This window comes from Anopheles bellator, chromosome 1 (genome assembly GCF_943735745.2).
Source record: "Anopheles bellator chromosome 1, idAnoBellAS_SP24_06.2, whole genome shotgun sequence".
Lineage (NCBI taxonomy): Eukaryota > Metazoa > Arthropoda > Insecta > Diptera > Culicidae > Anopheles > Anopheles bellator.
In genome coordinates, this window is record NC_071285.1 from 54,929,865 (window position 1) to 54,950,989 (window position 21,125).

A 21,125-nucleotide genomic window follows, 5' to 3' on the forward strand; every position below is an offset into this window, starting at 1 on the left:
GATGAGACCGAAAGCAGCTACCTTCGGTGGCGGGGTTCCCCGTTCGGCGCGTATTAATATCGGCGGACGATACGAGAAACGTGTGCATTTAATTTAATTAAAAAGAAGATTTTTGAAGCCCTTTTTTGCCCCACGCTTAATCAGCACCCGATACTGGTCAGATGGAAACAGACGATCATTATGCTCGAGTGAGGATCAAGTTAAAATCTTACAAATAATAATAACAGATAAAAAGGATGAAGAATTCTCCAAAATAATTATTAAACCTTTCGATCCCTCGATTCCCCAAAGCATCCTGAAACTAAGACCCCCGGACCTTCACCAGTGCGGATAGAAAGAAAAATGGGATGAGGCGCGGAACAGGATGAAAATGGCTGGCCGATGCTCGTAAGGCGGCCACAACACGCAATTCACGGTGTGTTTTGGTGTCTCTGTGTTTGTTTTACGTGTCAGTGAGGGGGGTACCTGAATGAAGGGCTGCCGCCGATCGAGCCCTTGGTCGCGTGTGGGAAAGGCTGGCTGCCGGTGCGTGGTGGAAATTGTCGGAAGCTTGTCGCGTAACAAGCATATCGGAATGGAAGCGGTGATGGTGGCGGTGGTGGTGGTGGTGGTGGTGGTGGTAGTACATGTTCTGTTCATGTTGTGCACCACCCCCCGGTGCACACCGGTGGGGCACACCGGTTAATGTGGTGGCATTTGGGTGGCCGTTTGTCTTTTTTTCTTAGTTTGGTTTACGTGGGGGTAAAAGCCTAAAAAATTGAGAATTCTCCTGGTTCGTCTTAAGCTACAGGGGCAAGACGGTTAAATGAACGAACCATTCCTGTTTCGAGTTCGAGTTCGCGACACGCCCGTTTCTTCCCGTCGGTCAACAGCTTGCAGATGGAGACGGGTGACTGGTGATCGGTTCGAATTGGTGGTGGATCTTCATAAACCAAATCCCGGGTTCAAAACATGTGCACGAAAGCCTCAGTCTTATCACCCCAGACTTCCCCCCGAAATAGGAGGTAAAGGTTGTACGTCAAAACAAGACACTAATGGTATTGCCAGAGGGGTTTTTCCATTTCCGGTAGACGCACAGACGCACGTTTGTTACGTGCCCGGGTTGCAAAATAACGTGTGGCCCGAAGCGGCACGAAGGTGTATCGTTCGTGCATCGCACCGACCCCGACAGGAACTCAAGCAATATATAGAGATAGAGCGAACCGGGGGAGGCAAAATATGGCCCAAAGATTGCCCTTATAAATATTGCCGGAAGCTTTACAGCCGAAGGTATGACACAGCCAGTCGGTGGCACTCTCATACGGCACCGGATACGGCACCGCTGGCTTAATTCCGAATATAGCACATCTCAGCCGGAGGGCGGGCGATACCATTTTTTCTGTCGGTCGGGCGGAAGGTCAGGCTTAAAACCAAATCCTTCCGTACGCCAGGCTCCCGGAATTTATCTATGCTGAACTGATCAGCACACGCTACACGGAGTGAAACACTTCATCTCGGGCGAGGAAGCAAATTGTTTCATGGGTTAAATATTAGCTCTGCTGCTGCTGCTGCTGCTGGTGCTGCTGCCCCGGGTGGTTCCGTAGATTGTTCGCAGTGATAAAGCAAATTATGAGATGGCTCCGTGAAGGGTTCCCGGTCGGCAACAATCGTAAACCGTGAGGAAGAAAGCAACGTGTGTGGCACGTTGGCATAAATAATTTAACGATACGATACGGTATTGCACCATCTCGCAAATGGAAATGGGAACCTGTTCATCTGCGGTGATGTGTGACTGCAAAATTGCCAATTTCACCATTCCCGGTAGCCGGCCAGATTACACTGAAGCGCACGCTGGTTCTGGGAAGACAGAGAAGGTCAGTACTAGCACTACAAATATTCTTCAAACTAGCGACATCCCTGGGAGCAGATGTTTCTTTCCTGCCAGGTCGCTTCAAAGGACTGTACGAAGTAAGTGTCGAAAATTCCACGAATGGCCCACACCATGCGCCTCCATTTGCAAGCTTTCGATTTCACGCGCACACGATCAAGCATCTTTATTGGAAGCGGCCGCTTACACCCGTTGCGACTGGAGCGCATTTTGGGAAGCATTTTATTGCTTCCAGAACCAGATAAAGGTGTTTTTGAGCGATATTTTCGCCAACCACTTCAAACTCTTATCGCCCAAAAAAAGGAGAAAAAACCTCCGAATGGAGCACAGTAATCGGCAAGACTTTCGGAGGGCACACGCTCCAACGTCTTACCCGTGCTTTGGCGTATTTTGTTTACGCACCGAGCGGACGAGGAAGCTTCTCCTCGGCAAACAAACGGCAAAGACTCACACGGAGCACGGTGTCACGGTCAGGACATGGGAACCGAAAAGAAAGATGCTCGACGCGGTGCGACCTTCGTTGCGGAACGTTTCGCGATTTTCACGCCGATTTACACGGCGGTGCGTCGGTCGGTCGCGTGTGGCGTAACGCGCGAATGATTCGTTTATTTAACTAATAATTTCATGTACAAATATTTAGTAGTATAAATGGGGCGCTGGAAAGGGGTTGGGAAATTGGGAATCATAAGAAGAAAAAGACAAAAACACCAACGTAACCGCAAATGTAACTGTTGCTATTTGCGGAGCGGTTCGGTACTGAGCTACGTGGTCATGCGTGGCAAGGCGTGCAGCAAGCGAAGTGATAGAGAAAAACGAGTGCGCGAGACAGGAACAATAGATAGGTGAAATTATTTACAAAGCAAAACATGATCTAAACAACCGGGCCGACTCGTGTGGCCTAGAGTGTCCCGGAAACTAAAGTCCTTTCCCAAACCATCCACACACTTCAGGATTCCGGGCGGATTCCAACAATGCAAACTACGGATTCCTTCGGATTTCGGCCGCACAAGTTCGTGTTGTTAAGTGGTGAACGATTGTGATGAACCCACAAGAATGTACACTGCACATTGCGGCATTCGGGATCGGAAAATTCGGTGGCCATGTTGGAAAATGCAACGACGACGACGGCGGCGAAGGAAAACTCCGGATCCGTTACGAAATTGAATGCGACACGAGTGGTGAAAGCGAGCGCCAAACTATTCCATTGTGCGCCGTTCAAATGGATAATTCTTTTGTGGGCCGCATCGTCGTCACCGTGTCCTGCTGCTGCGGACCAAGCACTGCCGACGACCAGGACCAACTTCTTCTCTTGCCCTTTTGGGAAGTTAAAGCTCTCTCTCTCTCTCTCTTGGACGCCTCGGAGAAACTAATCTCGATCATCTACCGTGCCGGGTGATACGCAGTCCCAGGAGTGGCAACTTTCTTGGAGCGGATCCTCGGTTCGCCCGGTCCCCTCTATTACGGTAATCGGCCCCTGCACCGAGTTCGTGCTTTAATGGGGTAATAATAATTCGCTCTCGCCGCTGCCGCCGCCGCTGCACCCAGGCGGTCGGCCCATTTTGTTGTTGCGTCCTATTTCTGGCCCACGGCCCAACTTGTCCGGGGCAAACACACTGGAGAACAATGGGCCGCATCTTCGCCCCGTCGTTCGGGATGAAGTTCTTCGACTTCGGAAAATTGTGTGTCTGGTGTGCCCCCGGGTCCCCGGCCCCGTCCGCGTAATTACAGCTTGTAGTACCGGGGTTCCCTCACGCTCAGCAAAACTTCGAGCGATGATGGAGCTTATAATGAGTCCCGATACCGATACCGAGACGTTCACGGAGCCGTGGCGCAATGGGGGCAAAAAATAAGTAAATAAAACCGAAACCCCTGGACGGCATGCTGGCAAGGGCCGCGAAGATCCGGAAGACCCCCAACAAGACTGCTTCTCAGAAATCCCGAACTTTTCGGCCACCGTGCACTTTGAATGTGCATCAACTTGTTGTTTACGTTGACAGTACGCGGCGTGGCGTGGTGCGCTGGAACTAATTCCTGTGCCGGGCTCCGAAGTTTACGGGCAAACTACAGGAAAAGTTGCTCCTTCGCTCCTTGGGTTCCTCCGGGAGGCTCCGGGAGTTCTTCGCATCGGCGATCGAACTTTTTCGGGGTCCCGGGGGGAAACATGGCACAATGTTCGCCCGTGTTCGAACCACCACCACCCGTGGATCCCGTGTTCGTGCGCGAGTGCTGTCAAGGTGTACATAGTTCGGGAAAGTAATGCTCATTGATAAGCAATGTAATTAGGTTAAACACTGTAGTCGTACTGCGTGTCCTCGATTGAGCGTGTCTCGTGGTAAGGTCCCATCATCCTTCGAGCGAATTGGACCGTGAACGAGTATTGATAATGGCGCACACATCGGTTGGCAACTTTTCATTTCACAATCAGCTCGTCTTCCAATCGATTGCTCGGAACCAACCCCGAGAATCCGCTCCCAAAAAAGGCCGGCCGGGTTGTGTTGACGTGGCCCTTTCCGTGGGGGGCTTGGTGTGAACCGAAAGGCATCTTCAACACGCACAGCGTGACGGAGAAGAAAACACGAAAACACGCAGACGCGGATAAAATGGCCAATTCGGGGTTACCTAAATGAAGCGACCCTAAGCAGCGGTAAGCAGCGAAAAACAGGGTGGCAAACGGAGCATTAAAGCCATTGTGGGCCCCAGGAAAAAGGGATCGCAGAAAATGAAGAAAAGTTCCACCATGACCATGCTGCCCGGGCCGGTCCGGACCGGAAGTGCTAGAGAACTTGTTGTACAAACAACACGCAAGTGGCTAAACAATACAACGGTCGGGCAGAGTGTACTGAAGTACCGGGGCACTTAGCAAGGACGACGGCGCGGCGATAGAATCGAATGGGCCGTGACGCGTAAATGTCCTCGGCCTGGCGATGGCAGAAGTTGTCCCATCATGGAATCCAAATTATTTTCCCGCTGATACATCTCCATTAGAGTTCGACGATTTTGCGATTCGTACTCTCGGGGGCTGGGCACATAATTATGATTGAGGTTCGCGCTCCATCGAACTGCTTCCGGTTCCAGTTCCAGTGCCGCTCCAACGATTCAATGTCTCAATCTTTGCACACACTCCGAAAGCCACCCCCCACGAGCGTGCTGAAAGTTGAAGGCTAAACCGCCCCCCTCCGTGACCTCTTGAGTCCGAATCGAGGTGTTCACCGCCACGCTTCGGGAACGAGTTCAAGGGTGAGCATTCAACAAATGCGAACTTTACGCACCGTAGGTTAGGAAATTAAACCGGCGTTCGAAGGCACTCCGACGACACGCAACGGAGTAAACTTTCCGAACCGGGAAAGAGCTCCGGGCCGACGGAGGCCGCGAGATCCACTAACACACTAATGGGGGGCCCATTAGTGGGAAGGGCACAACAAGAAATTATCCAAATTTCCCAACTTCCCGGTCAAACATCCGGGCCGTCCCGCGATTCCCGTTCACCCAAAAAAGCCGGGAGCAACTAATTCTGTCGGGCGTCCGGTTCGGGTTCGGCGAAGGGTGACAGTGAAATGAAATCTAGCGAAAAACACAACGCCAAATTACATCCACTTCATTATACGGTAAATGCTGAGCGGGTGAGCCAGGGGTTTGACCATCGCCGTACGAGAAAGAAAAGTTTCGGTCCCCATCAGGATGCAGTTTACGGGAGAGTACGGGGAGTGGACCGGTGGTGGTCGCCATATTGCACGGGCCAGGGGTCCGTCGTTAGCATGGCAGGATGCCGAGCGATATCCAAATTACTTTCCACCCCACACACGCGGGTTCTAGGCCGTGGTCGGGGTCGGCGCCAGGAGAAATGACAACGACGACCACCACCGCGTCGAGGACAACCCGCCGCTGTTGACGCCAAAGGACAAAGCAATAATGTGCTTTCGGATCGTAATCGGCTCGGCTTTTTTCCTGTTGCTGGACCGATTTCGATGTGAGTCCGATACACATATACACGGTCTCGGTGGCGGTCGTAAGTATTGGACCACAGCACCGGTTGGAACTGGGCCAAAATAAATGGTCTTGGGTGGGTTTTCCCTGATTGGGTCCTTCGGGTCGCAGGATTGTTGGCGGACAAAGGCGGCCCAACACTTGCGAGCCGTCGTGTATTTGGAGGGCTTGTCCGTGCTTTGCATGATGATGATTAGTTTTGCGTTCGTCGTCACCTCTCTCCCGGGGTTGACCCCACAGCCCGCCGAGGTGCCGAGGTCTCGGGTAAGTGAGTGACGAAAAGGTACTTCAAAAACACGTTCTAGGAAACAGATTACACACGCCCGTCGGCCCCACATTGCGTGCCGAGAGTGTTTCGTTGTGGTTTTGCTACGTTTTCTTTCCCGAGCCTGAGAACCTTCGGGAAGGACAACTTCGGGGACAAAAAAGGGTTCAGCTCTGTGCGCCACAGTGCGCCAGTGGTGACCGCCTGCTGGAAACCACATAGACACTCTCGGAATGGTGTGATGCCACTCGGCAAAAAAGAATGACCCAGGAGGAGGTCTCACTGATCCGTTTTTAATCGGGCACCTTTCAGGGCGGACACGTGGGCGGCACAGTAATCCACGCAGAGAGGATACATGTGGCCAGAAAAACATGCAACAGCGCGATGTGCATACTGTGGATGCGGGCGCGAACACATGGCCCATGTTTCCGGGGTCTCATTCTCACTCTGTCCCCTTAAATCGATATGAATTTTCCAACAGCCGGTCGCTAGGCAGTAAGCCCTGGCCCACGCTGGGGCAAACTGCAGTCGGGGCAAGTTCTTTAATTAAAGTCTAATGAAAAACGTGACCACATGTGCAGGCGCCGTGAGACCACCTCCCCCGGGAGCGGGGGCCATCCTGGCCCCACCCGCCGGTTGAAACAAATTGCATCAAAGTTTGCTGACGTCGGGAAAAAGGGAACAGAAAGAAACCAAACCGAGAAAATTACGAAACAACAGGGAAAATTGTGTATGGCCGTGTCCGCTCCCCCATGTTTGCCATGTTCCGCCACCGGCCCCGAGGGGGGGGGTGGGGGGAGGGGGGCGAAAAAATGAAACAACGCATCGGTCGGCGCAGGCACAGGACCTCCATCGTACGCACGCAAAATGCGCACTGCAAATGCGGGACACATACACTCGGTTGGTCCGGCTTTTTAGGCGGCCCGGCGACAAGCATTTGGTGGCACCATTTTGTGGGACCGAAAACTTTGCGAAGCCATTTAGTAGATAGGGACTGGCCGGGCAACCTTGCCGCAATCGCAAACAATCCCCGCCCCGGCCGAGGTCCCGGTCGGCAGACGCCCGGGATTTGCCATTTGGCCGACCAACCAACTTCGGACGGGGGACCACATGAGACTTTGTTTCCGTGATACTGGCCCCAATCGGCACTGACCAACTTTCACATTTGATCCCAAACTTTTGGCCACCCTCCCCCCGAAGTGTTGCATTCGAATGCGCGTTGAAATAGGAAAGTTTTGGTCCGTGCGCCCAAACGGGACAGACACAGAAACCCCGAGATATGATTCACGTGTGGTGCCCCAGACTCCAACTTCACAAACTTTGTTTCAATACATTTTCAATACCACAACTACACGGTAAATTGTGTGCGGAAGAAAGAAAGGCTCAAATGGCCACATGCAGCTGCAAGCAGAATAATAATGTAAACTACAATGGAAAAAACAAATTCATAGAATAAAACTACTAAATCGAGTGTGATCAAGCCATAAACTAACGAGGAAACGTCATAAAAGAGTAAAAAGTACTATCAAGTGTTGTGTCATCGACCAACTAAATTGGAGGACGGCAAAAAGAACGAACAAAGATACAAACAAACCGTAGCTAATGGAACTATTGAGAGAGAGAGAGAGATAGCGAGAGAGACAAACACGAGGCCATTGTGTCTCGGCTCAAAGTGGAAAAGAAAACAGGAACGGGAAATCGAACAGTCATTCCAGTGAACATCGAGCGAATTGATAGAACACAGAGGAAAAGATAGAGCAAGGCGCGAGAGAGAAATCAAACGGGAACAAAAGGAACAAACACGATCGGGAGACGGACGATCAACGGTCCCGGTCGCGGAACCGAAAAAGGGGGGGCAGAAACAAACAGAAAACACAACACAGGATAATCATCCAGTAGAGTAGGTAGTTCTAATTTGCATAACCACTCACGTAAGCTGTACACACCCGACCGCTTCCGTTTCACTGTCCCGACCCCCACTCGGGACTCGGTTGTGGGGGGTTGCATTTTTCCGGCACCAATTTGTTGTGCCCAAAAACGGAAGCGAACGAAACGGAAGCGATCGCGTGAAACGTTTACGTTGCACTTCTCTGATAACGAGCGTTTCGGGTTGAAAGATAACAACGGAGGCCTGGCCTGCCCTGACCGATGGGTTGATGTTATCGTTCAAACCGCCGCGCCGTGGCGTGTGTGGAAGAGAATAAAATGCTTGCTCCTTGCCCATTTGATAGACCACCCGAGGCGGCAGCACTTTGTTCTCTTCCGCAACATTTAACCACCGGCCCCGGACACCTGGCGGGTCCGGGGTCCGGTGGGTGAAAGGGATGAATCTTTGTACTTGCCTTTATTAAAAACGATATTGTTATGAATATTGAGAATATAAACATTCCACCTAATCCATATAAATGCAGTGTTCGTCGACCGGTTCTATCCATTAGTGGTATTGATACGAGTGTCATCACAACCTGCCCGGGAAGAGAGTAGAAAAAGAGGGAACGAATTAAGCGCCTGGCCGAGGGCTGCATTTAATGTCTTTATGGGGCCATCCCCAAATAATAATCCCGCGTTTTGAAAACACATTTACTCCAAACAAATCGCCAAAAAGCTGCGGTGAATTCAGCGCGGTGCCGAGTTGCGCGGTGGTTTAAAAACACAGACCCACTGGCGGCCCACTAGATTGCAATTGATAAATGTTGAATTTAAATTGAAATATATGCTCGGCCGTGTTTTCCGGGGCGCGGCTTGGGTGTCGTGTAAAGGAGAGCACCGGTTTAGGGTTCAATTTCAATTCCAATCCCATGTTCTGTGGTGGCGTTTTCATATCCCCACGGGGCTGGTGTGCACGGCCCTGCGGTTTGACAGCCATCGATGTTGGTGTGGTTTGTTTTTTTCTTTCTTTTGTTTTATGAAAAACACTCTTCACTGGAGCTGGGGAGTTAGGTAATTGGTGGTCCGCCCCTTTGCGTTTGGGCCCAATGCAACCCCACATTCGCAAACATCATCTACTCTAGTCGGCGGCGGTGCCATGGCAACGCGCACTGCGAAATGTGTGCCCATTTTGGGCACCATTTAGTTTCGCATGGTTCCGCGAGTTTTCAGTTATATTTAGCGGTTTTTAGTTGCGGCCCCCGGTAGTTGTTTTCCCGTTTATTTACCATTATTGCACCGATTCCTATTGTGGCGAATTTAGCACTTTCTTCTGTCAGACCAGAACTCATGAATAGCGACGTTGAGTAATAGAATACCTGCGGGGAGACAAAGAGAACAGAGAGAGAGAGTTAGCGGCTGCCGCAGCTCACTGGGATCCGGTAATTGAATTTGGCAAATTTAAATCCCAAAAGTGCGGTCCATCGGTGGACCGCAATAATTAGGCAAATTAAACTAATGTTTGACTTTTTTCCTTCCCTACAGCGACTGTCGGCTGGTACATTGTAGTCCAAGCCTCCAAAAGCGAGAGTTCTGGGGCGCTCCACTTTTCTAATCAGGCAATTGCGGAATGTCGCACATTCCCAGGAACCACCAGATGTGGCACACGTTTTTAATCTACCAAATGGCAGTTTCATGGGACATCGATAACCAACGTGGTCGTCCAGAACGCCCGCCAGCCCGCCCGGTGGGAGAATTAATTACACATCATGGTTTTGCGCACGGAGTATCGTCGGAATTGCGACATAACTTCAACATGGCGGCCCTCCATTTTTGTGTTCTGCTCGATGCGGTGTAATAACCACAGGAGAGGGTGCTCATCAAAAAAACGGGGAGGCGGAATATCATCAATTAGCCAGTCATTAATTCTGGGCCGAGTTTGCCAATCAACCTGACGCACGGTTTGTGGCTCCCACTTTAAAGTCCGCACGATTAACAGGGCGCTACGCAGTGACTTACGGCATTAATTCCACTAAACTGCTGACTAAGTTGCATCACAATTCCGATTATCAGCGGTGCCCGGAGCGTTGGCGAACAGATGAGCTCTATCGTCGATATACTGCTTTCGGACTGCTGGGCTCGCTCTTCGGCCCGCATCTCCTCGATGTCCTCCTCGACCTGGTTCGAGGCCCGCAGCCGGCGAAGGGCTGTGAAGAATGAAAGGAGGACCGTGAATGAGACAAACCCCGCGGGCTGGCCACCGTGAGATGCCGTGGTGACTCACCTTTTCGGGCCTCCTCTTCCCACTGTTTCGTAATTAGTAAATATCTAGGTGATTCTGGGCAGATAGGTAGTAGTAGTAATTGTAATACAGCTGGACAGATGGCCAGCCCTAACAGCACGGGCCAGCCATCATTAGTTCCTAAAATTTGTTCTATACCCAGTACTTGCGATAATAGTAATCCTACGGTCACAGCCAATTGGTTAACGGTACCTAAACCACCTCTTAAGTTTAATGGAGCAATTTCAGATATATACATTGGTACTAACGATGTGTTTAAACCTGCGGAAGACACGGACACGGGAGTGCGTTAATGTCGGGGCATCTCTCTTCACTGGTTCGCGCACTTACCACAATTGACACCAATTATAAATCTTCCAAGGAATAGCATTTCATAGGAATGACTCATCTTAGTGAATCCCATTAGGCATGCACCGGATATTCCCAGCACGTTGTTCAGCAGCAGGCCACCCTTTCTGGAACGGAGAAAGCGAGAGGGACACTGTTGAGCGGGCGAACATTACGACGGTGCGGAAAGACGATCACTAAATATTTATGGGCACCGAGAAATCGATGCATTTCTCATCAATAACGGGCGAATGAGCTGAACAAACACAGCCACAGCCATCGATTGCGGGCTGAGTTGTTTGAATTGCGAAATGCAATTACATCGGGGCGCGCGACTACGAATTGTGGATTACTTTTTATGCACCGCCATCATGACGGTTGCATGGAAGAGATGCATAAAATAGATTAATGAGAATGCATGACTGCAGCTGCCGGGAGAGTGAGTCGCCTCTATCATAGACATAGGCCAAACACAAACCCGGCACACATTGTTTGTGCGCGGAAGGCCATCCTTAATGAAGATTGTCCGCCGTGTGGTGGACATTGGTTTGACAATTCCATTATACATTATTCATAAGATGCTAATCGATCGAACACCGAGCCGGGGTGAACCAATATGACCAGGCACCCGCCGGTCGGGGCCGTTATCGGATTCGTGGATCATTGCATTCGTTGGCCGTAAAATAAGAGTACAAGCCCAGTGGCCCAGTGGCGTGGCACGGCGCTGAGCTGCATCTCTGCTGTCCCCGGCCAGTGCATAATGCGATTAAAATTTATGCCATAGGTGGCCGCCGTACCTTCCGAATCGGTTCGCCATCCAGCCACCGCTGAAACCGCCGAGCATACCGCCGATCGCAAAGATCGAGACGGCCACCGAGTACAGCTGCTGGATGAACTCCTCGCTGATGTCCTCGCCGTACCGGTCCTTGTAGACGTCCTTCATGAAGTTCTCGATGTTCACCTCCGGCGCGTTGATGACGCCGGTGTTGTAGCCAAACTGGAGCATACCCAGGACGGCCGCAAAGATGGCGTACGTCAGGAAGAACGTCAAACCCTGCGCGACGGATGCGAACGATCTTCATTAGTAAAGTAATGCAACGATGAGGTACGTAAACGAGAAATGAACTCAATAGTAAATAACACAAAATGGAACACAAAACTGAACGGAACGGAAGGAGTTTTTATTCGAAATCAAAATCATGCATTAATATTCTTCCTAACTAACTTGTTCCAGCAACCGCAGTTTCCGCCGATGCGTGTGCTCCTCCAGCCGATCGACGTACTCCCGCAGCTCCTCGATCTCCTCCTTGACCTGTTGTACTGTATCGAGTTCGTGTTTTATTGCTACCATATCACGTTTCACCTGTGGCAAAATGCGGAATGATTAGAAACTGGAACCGCCCGGAGCCGGGGATGGCGCCGCCCGTGAGCCCGTCGACCTACTTCGGAAACTTCCGTCTGGCAGCTCTCCACCGATTTGGTGAGCTCCTGAAGTTGCGTCCGGATTTCGCAGAGGGCGACCGTCGTCTCCAGATGACGGTCACCCCGCTGCAGGTCGTCTAGCTTCGCCGACAGATTCATGCTCATCACGCTGACTTGCTTCTGCAGTCTGGGGCGAAGAAAAATGGGAACACATATTAACATCGATGATCGGAATGGAGCACGGAATTCATGGATAGAATCAGCGACACAGAGAGACAGAGAGAGTGAGAGAGAGAGAGAGTGAGAAATAGAGCGATGGATAGGTTGAACGAAAGGTCGCGACAGTTATGGCTCTAATAAGTCTCAAGCGAACGCGAATACTCAAGCGAATGAATGAACTCTTTTTTTGCGAAATATTATGAAGCTTTTCGCCCGTTTCTTTCTGGAAAAGAAACCTTTAATAACATTGTTGGCGAACGGAGCACGAGATTAGTGGTGGTGGCGATGAAAATGAAACGAACGTATCAAACACAGGTCTTTGGCTACATAGCTCTACGTGTTGGGTAAGAGATGCGAATCTTCGGAAATGCGCAGACGTGATGGATGAAGTGTGATGTTTGTGAGTCCTGTGAGTGGAGATGAGGTACACGGTATAGGTTGAGAAACAAAATTGTAACGTAAACATAGGAACATAACGAAACGATAGGTCCGAACAAACCGAAAACCGAAGCATAGAGTTAGGAAGCAAGAAAGTGTGGCAAGACTCGCTGCGTCATGCGTCAAACTGATCAGGCTCGATCGTCAAGTTTTCGTTCCCCTTTAGTGGCGCATCGATTAGCGTGGATTTGTGAAGTACAAAGTTGGAAAATTTTGGCCGATTCGATGAAGCACACCAGCAGCAGCAGCAGTAGCAGCATCAGACGAAAGCTCTTCGAGTGGCCAGCACCTCTGTGCCAATTCTGATAGTTTGCCGATCGAAAAGCAAAACCTACACTAACCTGGTCCTGCTTTCAGATCCTGCCTCGCGATCATTCTCTAATTTAAAGGGTGCCATTAAATTTAAAGGCCGATTCGGGCTCTGCAATCGGGATCGGTTGGATAGGCGGCCGATGCGGACGGTGGTGTTTATGGTTCGAAAACTTTCCAACAACCATTCCGGGGGAGGCGGAACGGTTGTTTAATGCTGCGCGCAACAGTCAGTTTGGCTGCCTGAAACAGGGCTGGGCAAAACGAAACACGAACCGAAGGGAAAACGATAACAATGTAAAACGTCGCTAACGGAACAGAATGCGGAGAGAAAATGAGTGGTGTGTTGGTGTGCAAAACTTACACTACTACAGGACAGGGACCCCGGGGATTGGGTGGGGTCGCTTGTGGGTGGGTCGGAAGAAAAGAACCACTGGCCACTTGGTGTGGGGTTTTGCGTTCTCTCCTCGTTCCCGGGATGCTTAATATACACACGCGCACGCGAGCTTTCGTTTCGCATGTCCTCCGGGGGCCGTCTTGGGGGCCGAGGAAACGGTGCCATTCCGGAACGCTTCTACTACTAAAGTTTGACACAACGCATACCGTACTCAGTCCAAAATGAAAAAAAAAAAAATGGAACACACCGAAACAATAAAGCAAACAAGGATAGATTAGATTATTGTACAAACCGTACGAAATGATACTGGTCGAGGCGAAACGAGAGAATGGAGAGACCTTCGAAGGAACGGTTTAGGGAAGCAATCTGCGCAACAATCGCAACATCTGCCCGCGCAAAGGATCGCGCAAAAATGAAGAGAACAGAAGAAAAGGAAAACCACAGGCAAACGACTTCCGGCAACCCCAAACGTAACGAAACTAAGACGAGACGGAACGGAAAAGTGGTGTTGGCCTCTGGGGCCGAGTGAGCATGAGATTGTGTCAGTCTGTGCGTGGGTGTGTGTTGCATGATGTGCGCGTGTCCTGGTGAGGTGTGCAGCAGATACATTCCGGGATTGATGTGGATTGCTCCATTTTCGAACCACAACCACAACACGCGCCACAACCGAACGGTACCTTCCGAGCGCGGTTCCGCGCGGTCCGGAACCGCGGGCACGAACCTCTGCTCTACTTTTGACTCTGCCTGCCTGCCTAAGGAAGCCTCCTGCTCCTGCCGTTCGCTGTCCGAGCAGCGGACTGTTTTACTTACCCGTAAGAAATATCACCGTACGACATTTTGGACAACTGTTTGCTTTTACTTCGTGCTCGGCTGAGGGTTTAATTTTTTCCGAATTATCTAAACTGTGCTGCAGCGTTCGTCTCTGCGTTACTGCTGCCTGTCTGCGTGCTCACGATTGGCATCAAAGCTCCTCTGTTCGGCCTGATCAAGTTCCACCCAATTCCGATTGCTAGCGAGACCGCTAGAGAGCCCGTGTTGCGGTTGCCGGGAGTTTAGCATTTGGTTCAATTTTGACTAAAGGAACGTTCCCGCAACGGTTCACCGTAGTGGGTCGTAGCGATCGTTACCCGGGTCGCGGGTGGGGACTTTCCAATTGTTTCTTGGTACCCGTGCTCGGTTTCGATTTCGGTCCACTCGAATCAATTCACGCTTGTGTGCATGGGTGCGCGATGCGCGATTATGCTACGATTTTATGCTGGATGCACGAGCGTCACACTGACCCGCCGGTATGTGATAAGCATGATCATGATGCCTGCGGGTGTGTGGGTGGGTGATCGTTGGGGGCGCGCACGGCGAATGCAAGGCAACCACACGTTATGTACAGCGGCGTCGTCGCACAACCCCTTTCTGCGGCGCCTGGCCCGGCGTTCTAATGCCCCGTTTTTGTGTGTACGTGTTTATGTTTTGCTTGCGAGCCCGTTCTGTTTTTGTTTTCTATCGATCGATTGCGATCGGTTTCGCTATTTGGAAGCAGGGGCCGCTTCCGGTAGCGCCGCCGTTTGAGTTCGCTCGCGTATGAAGGTTTACAAAGGTGCTACGAGAGAAACGGAGAAACAGAGCAAACAAACAGTGGGAGAACAATAGATAGCAGCGGGTGTTCGGTGGTCGGTGTTAGTCAAACGATGTTTGATTGTTGAGCCCCGTCCATAAAAGCCCGAAGAGCCCGATGAACTGAGGAAGTAGGAGGACACGAAGAACATGACATCGAGAAGGAACAAAAAACATGGCAAACAATACAATTCATTGAACCGCATGATTTAAGACGTTGAAACTCGAATTATGGAGAATAAAATGAATGGAAAAACGAGCACAAAGCGATGACGCGTCTATTACTGACCAACCATAATCTTTACACGGGACCACCAGTTCGAAGGACATCACATAGATGGCGCTACTTTAACACAATCAACAAGATTTTGTTTGACTATTTACTAGTGTTTTCGGAACTTCGATCACAGTCGATCAATAAACACCGCTGAATTAAGGCAAGTTCGAATGAATGTTCGCCAAACCGAACCGAACATCAACTTTTATGGTGTAAAAATCGACACTTTCAAATAAATTCACCACCAATGGCAGAAAACTCTCATTCAATCGGCCATTGATCGGCCCTCTGGAATCGGAAATTCTATTGAACCGGAGGAGTAGGAGCCGACCGATAAAAAATGGATTAAAATTTGTTACGCTCGTTTCTAGTTGGTGGTGATTTATTTTTTTGAACATTTCACGCGCGCACAGCAGCAGCGTACCATAAAATCCGGGGAACGACGACCGGGATTTGGGTGACCAGCAGCTCCCTAATTCGAGCGGCGACGCGCAATCAATCTTCAATCAGTGAGACGAGATCAGGAATGGGACCCCAGTTCAGTTCCCCAACCCCCGGGGGGCGTAAACCCGTCCCATCGCAACGCTCAAAAAGTCATCAAAAAAGTGGCCGGGCCGTGGTTCCACTCCCGATCCCATCCATCTTCCGCTTGGTGCCCGCCCGGGCGCGCTAATCAAAAGTTTGCTTGGTAATTTTCTCAACAATTTCCCTCCGCTCAGCCGGGGAGGACGACAGCGCTCTGGCTGTATCATTTTTCCATCGCCCCCCCACAAAAGCACATCGGAACAAATGAGCCACGGAACAAACACCCACACGCGCAAGAATGTGTGCGTGTGGGTGTAATTCTCATCTCCCTGGGTCTGCGGAGGAGGGCTGCCCTTTGTGCTAGGCGTGAAAACTCGACCCCCTATGGGGGAGGACACCGCGTTTCGGCAATAAAAGCTTATCACGAAAGTTTAATTTAATCCTCATCCTGTCCGGGTCAGCCTAGGAATTAGTTTCTTCGGCCACATGCCCAGATGTGGTTTTGATAAGTCGTGTGCGTCGAAGTAAAATTAGACCGGTAAGAAAGGCCTCCGGTTGGGTCATGGGTTTCGTTTAACCAAACTCTTCACTCAAAGAAACATTCGAGACTCTCTAAGTGGTGACTCTATTTTGGTTTAAAAACCGAAACGGTGCGCTGGTGGGTCGCATGTGATGGTACGAAGCTCCCGACAAAGGACTCGAAAACCGTGTCCCCGGGGGTCTCCGGACTTGGTTTTCGGGACACGAAAAAGCGCTTCGGGCCGCGGGTTTCCCACGAAACACCCCCCGTTTTCACGGTCCTGGGCTCACCGTCGTCGTCATCGTCGTCGTCGTCGTGTTTATAAATGAATATTTGTCAATTCGTATTCATGCGATAATCCAACGACTGCGCGAGCCGGGGAGGGTCGCTAAAAGTTGCTGGTTAAATGGAAATGATTTTTTCTCCGGACCCCCGGCGTGGGGTGCCGGACCCCCCGTAGTCGCATTAGCAGTCATGCAAGTCACCCTCTTCCAGGCCGCAAAGTAGCGTTTTATTTTCACATTGTTGTGTGCCGATCGATCGGCTGAGACGGTGTCTGGTGTCTGCAGGGACGATAAGGTGTCCCTTATGTGCGCACACCAAAAAAGGCAAACAAAAAAAATGGTTTGGTGAAGTAAGACGTGAGGAAAATGACGATGTAAAAGGCGCATAGCGAAGAGAGTCCCGTCAATATTAGGCCATTTATCAACGGAATTCATTATTCGCGGTGCACGGCTGAACGGCAATTTGTAATATTAATATTTCGAGAACTGGTAACGTCAACGTCGTTGAACAATTGCTTCATTCGGCACCACTCTCTCTCTCTCTCTACGCCTTTTGAGACCCCTTCCGAACTTGGGTGGGTTTGGGGCAAAAATTAGAACCTTCGTACTTTGTTTGCGGAAAGGAGGCAGATTTGCGGAAGCATCCCCCTGGGGGGAGGGAAAAGAAGCAAGAAACGCTACGAAACGGTAAGAAAATCTGGTTCCATCGGCGACTCGAAAGACGACGATGACGATGATGATCATAAATTGATATCATTCAACACCGGAGCTGCTGGAGCCCGAGAAACTTCCGGACGCTTTGGATCGATCCCAGAACGGACCGTGAACCATTAATCACTCCGCTCCGGTGCTTGAAACAAAACGTCGAGACCGGCGCGAGCCGATAATGGTTCTCGCTATCGCCAACGCCACGGTTTTTGGTTGGAACAATTTTTCACGGCCCACGCCCTGTGGGCGATTTAAGCTGGGGTTTCCGACATCGGTGACTCTCACGATGAGCAAGGTGCCTATAAAACTCGCTGGAGTATGTTGTACTTTTGCTTTATCGTTTATCGTTCAGATTAAACACTCAACTAACAACGGGCAAGAAGGCAAAACGGGGTCACTCCTAAAATAACAAAAGAAACGGATGAATGCATCAACATGAAGCAAAACTCGAAGGTCCAGAGAGGTCTGCAACAAAGATGTGAAGTGAACAGCGCACCGACCACGAAGCTGCACTTTCATATTCATCTGTCATCAAATCACTCGCCAAGCGTCACGGCATAATGAAGTGAAGCATCAACCGAGACCGAGGAGAAAACCTCATGAAACTTCCCACAATGAACTACTTCCTTTTTTTTTGTGGCGAGAGCATAATCAGCGCCGAGCGACATTGGGCCCAAAATCTTGTTCGAAACTCAAGGAGATTTCAACGGCCAGGGAAAACTCTAGACAACTTCAACCAGCCGGCAAGCAAGCAAACAAACAAACAAACAACAACGGTACGACGGGGCCGGACGCCCAGCTCCCCAAAATGGGCCACACGACAGAACAAATGGTGCAATGATGGATGGCGTTTTAGGAGACGTTCGTTCGTGCGCTTCAAGGAGTTCCGCGCTGCGTTCGTTTGTTCCGCCGCTTTTTGGGCCACAACGCGGCCCCAAATGCAAACGCGGAACACACTGGTGGTGGACTCCCAACCTGGTGAAGTGCCTGACCGGCCCCGACACTGTCGACGACGACTGGAGCCGTCGTCGTCCGTTCGTTTGTAAAGCAAGATAAATGAAGCACGTTTCATTGTGTTCATGTGCTTGATGGCGTGTAAAGATTTTCCTTACACTTTGAGGTTCGCTTTTTCTATCCGCCTTTCCCGCTTCCTTCCCGCTTTTCTTTGGCCCGTTTTCTTTGAGGGCGTTTCTTTTGCACGAAGGCGTATAATATTTCAAACGGTGCTGTGCTGCCGCCGACCAAAGTACGATTAAAAAAAGCCCCCGAGGATCGGAGCCTCTCGGCCAGCCAGCCAGCAACTGACCTTAAAAGCTTTTCCAACGAAACGGGAGAGCAAAAAAAAAAGAGTGGTGCGGAAGGATCAAAACAACGGTTTGAAGTTGTGCAAACAGTGCCACATTATCTAGATCCCCAAAACACGGTGCGCACGGTGCTCACGAACCCTTGAAACCGACGAAAAGTTTAAGCAGAAGCTTTAAAATGAACAAATTTACTCAAGGACACGGTGAAGAAACATGAGCACCACAAACCAGGCCCCCTCTCAGGGGCACGAAACATCATCAAAAAAGATGGCAAATGTTCGATCGATTGATTGCACTTCTTGTGCAGGACTTTCGCACACGACCATGGCGGTTGTTTGCGTTTAAAATTTGCCTCCTTGCCCGGAACGGGACTGCAGCAGACCGCAGCAGTAGAGTGCGCATACAGGACACGGGCCCGGGCCAATTCAATTACATTTGCATTTAGATAACCCAAACTATCGGAATATGGTTCCCGGAGTCCTGCCGCTTTTGATGTGCCTCTGTCCTCCGTCCGGCCGGGCGTGGCACATTTTTCCGAATAGCAAACGAGGCCCTGGCCCTCGGTCTGCACAGTTTAACCGAAAATTAAATTATCAAAGTCCATCGGTTGAGCCTCCGGCAGGGCGGGTCCTGCTCCAGACTTTTTCGTAGAACCCGGCCCGGCTCGAAAGAGAAACGGACGAAACCGTCGTCGGCTGCCGATGTTTACTGCCTCCGGAGTGTGTTATGAAGGATGTCCTTGTGTCACCGGCCGGAAGAGTCTATTGACTGAACAGATTTTCCCCGACAGCGGCCCCCGTATGTGAAAACCCTTCCATCAGGCCCAACCTGATCAGCCTTCCAGTGGGTTGTTGCGGTTTTTGGACGCAGGACACTACCCGTTACATGTGCGAGTCGGACTGAAAAAAAACCGGGATCCGGTGCAGCACCATGTTTTCCAGTACGCAGTGGAGATGAGATTAAAACTGTGCACTTCGAACGATTGGTTCATTAAAACGGAACGAACCTCCGATCGGTATCGACATCTGGTCCGGAAAGTGGCTTTAATGGACCGCAAGGAGCACTACTCGCAAGGAGCACTTAAAAGTGACTCCTGACTGCCGAAACACCCCACAGCAGTTCGGACCCAACGTCAGGCACACACCGTGGGGTGATGAACCGAAAATTTGGCTCATTTCCTTCGAATATCCTGGCCGCATGTGGGTGCCATCACACGATCCTTCGTCATGACTCGTTGATGACTTTTGGGGCGAGAACGGGCGCTCCTATGTGTGGTCGCCCAATGTCTCGAGCGAGCCGAAGGAACGCGCGCGCAACGAGCGCTCCTTATTTCCCTCGATAATTCAACACCCGGGCGGGCCGGCCGGATGACACATTTTCGGCAGCGTCGCAGCAGAACCCTCTCTGTGAGAAGGAACAAGAAGGACGTGCAATTCAGCCGACCACCATGATTGAGTTTTCATGTTGCGGTGCTCGGGTGCAATTAGAAACGAGATGTCCTCCGCTGCGAGATGCGGACGCGTTGTTCGCAATGAAATGGACTTCAACCGCAACCGCCTGGACCAACTCCGCACAACATGTCAACATCAACCGGAACCAGGGGGCTTTAAGTGAAGCGCGTCGCCCGAACTCGGTACAATTTATTGTGAAAGCGTTCTACACACCACATAAAAAGCTCTCGCTCCTTCCGGGCATTGTAAAATGGCCAACGGGTAGTGGGAAGTTCCTTGATTAGCCAGCTACTGAGTGGGTTCGCGCTTCGATGCGGAATTGGTGTTTCAATTTCCCATTTGCCAGTGAACCGCGATTTCCGCGCAAAATGGCGCAATCCCTCGCGAAAATGGATGCTTAAATATGCACTCTATTAATAAGTGATTGCATCGTCTTGCTTCCGGCGTGCTGTTCGTAAAAGCTGCACCTCTCAAAATCGGAAACTCCGAACCAGATCTGGTGGTGCTGGGAACCTTACCAGGAAGTGTCGTCAAAGGAGTGATGTTAATCAAACGGGAGCAAAGTAAGAGATCGCTCTGGGAAGTGTGTGCCATTCTAATTCTAAGCACCATCCCTGGGTCGGGCCGGGATGATACGATTGGCCGTAACGTAAGTCCATCCATTCCGCCGTCGGCAGCGTACGTCGAAAAACGCAGTCCGGAACTGGATTAGAAGCCGGCAGCCGTCAAACGGCTCGAGCATCTGCGGCTTGGGCCGCAGATTTGCATTTTGAAGGATGCTCCCGGTTCACTTCACATCTTGTGTGCATGTGGCTGGGTGTGCGGTTCTCCCCTTTTGCCTTTTGACCGTCAGAGCCCGGGCGGGCTTCGTTCGGGGTAAGTTTGAGCACGGCTTAGGCAGCCCGTCGAGCATCCGTCGGCGTCGTCGTCGTCACTGAGTTTCGGGATGATTTTGACCACAAAATGCCCCAACAGGCAAACGCAGTCCCATGCATGCATACTTAAGCAGGGAGCGGGACGCAAAGGCTAAGGACACAATTGGCCTGCCCGGG

General features: G+C 50.9%; 1 protein-coding gene across 1 annotated transcript in view; it reads right to left on the minus strand.

Moving 5' to 3' along the window:
• Nucleotides 1-21,125, minus strand: part of LOC131205639 (glucose transporter type 1) — a 56,677-nt gene that overhangs the window by 15,322 nt on the left and 20,230 nt on the right. The window contains exons 5-12 of the mRNA XM_058197825.1: nt 12,055-12,220; nt 11,837-11,974; nt 11,409-11,665; nt 10,615-10,739; nt 10,267-10,545; nt 10,002-10,189; nt 9,272-9,361; nt 8,459-8,581 (exon numbers count right to left, since the gene is read on the minus strand). Of these exons, the coding sequence (XP_058053808.1) occupies nt 8,459-8,581; nt 9,272-9,361; nt 10,002-10,189; nt 10,267-10,545; nt 10,615-10,739; nt 11,409-11,665; nt 11,837-11,974; nt 12,055-12,220 (1,366 nt within the window). The remainder of the gene's footprint in view (nt 1-8,458; nt 8,582-9,271; nt 9,362-10,001; nt 10,190-10,266; nt 10,546-10,614; nt 10,740-11,408; nt 11,666-11,836; nt 11,975-12,054; nt 12,221-21,125) is intronic.